At 56.1% G+C, this 635-nt stretch overlaps 1 protein-coding gene across 1 annotated transcript; it reads left to right on the forward strand.

Moving 5' to 3' along the window:
- Nucleotides 1-278: 278 nt before the first annotated feature.
- On the forward strand, nt 279-511 carry PPTG_24436 (hypothetical protein; the record flags this gene model as incomplete). Its single annotated transcript, XM_008917153.1, has 2 exons — nt 279-393; nt 483-511. The coding sequence occupies 2 exons, from the start codon at nt 279-281 to the stop codon at nt 509-511; spliced, it is 144 nt and encodes a 47-aa protein (XP_008915401.1).
- Nucleotides 512-635: the final 124 nt, after the last annotated feature.

The raw sequence follows: 635 nt of genomic DNA on the forward strand, positions 1-635 counted from the left end.
TTGGCTGTGGTGGCATTGTAGTGTGCATGTAGCAAGGCGATGGTCCTGTGCATCGCCCTGCGTTTCCTCCCCCACTAAGAGCGGAGCCCGCCGCGTCACCCGACCGGTGAATAGCAAGCAGCGCAGGTAAGCGCGGGTGCCGCGCGTTGTTAACAAAAAATGGGGTCAGGCCAGACGACGCGTGAACACCATTGTTCAGTGCAAACTCGGCAAGCGGCAGAAAGTCGCTCCACGACGAGGATCACGGTCCGACACGATAGATTTTCCGGCAACCCGTTATGCCGGAATACACAGTCGAGGAACAAGGACGCAGTTTGTTCAACGGTAACTTGGGCGGCGACTACGGCAAGATGAACCATCTTGCTGAAACGATCGACGAAGATCAGGACACTCGTGCGTCCCTGCTTGTCAAGTAGGACGCCAAAAATGAAGGCCATGCTAACGGATCGCCACGACTCTGTGGCGATGGGCAACGGACGCAGCGGGGCTTGGACAGAGCCTGCAGGTTTAACACGTTGACAGCTTTTACACGAGCGTACCCACTTACGAAACCATTTGTACATGTGAGGCCAATAGAAGTCACGCGACAGGGCAGCGAACGTCTTTTCACGACCAAGATGTCCGCCAACGTCGTG

The sequence above is a fragment of the Phytophthora parasitica genome (assembly GCF_000247585.1).
Source record: "Phytophthora parasitica INRA-310 unplaced genomic scaffold supercont2.94, whole genome shotgun sequence".
NCBI lineage: Eukaryota > Oomycota > Peronosporomycetes > Peronosporales > Peronosporaceae > Phytophthora > Phytophthora nicotianae.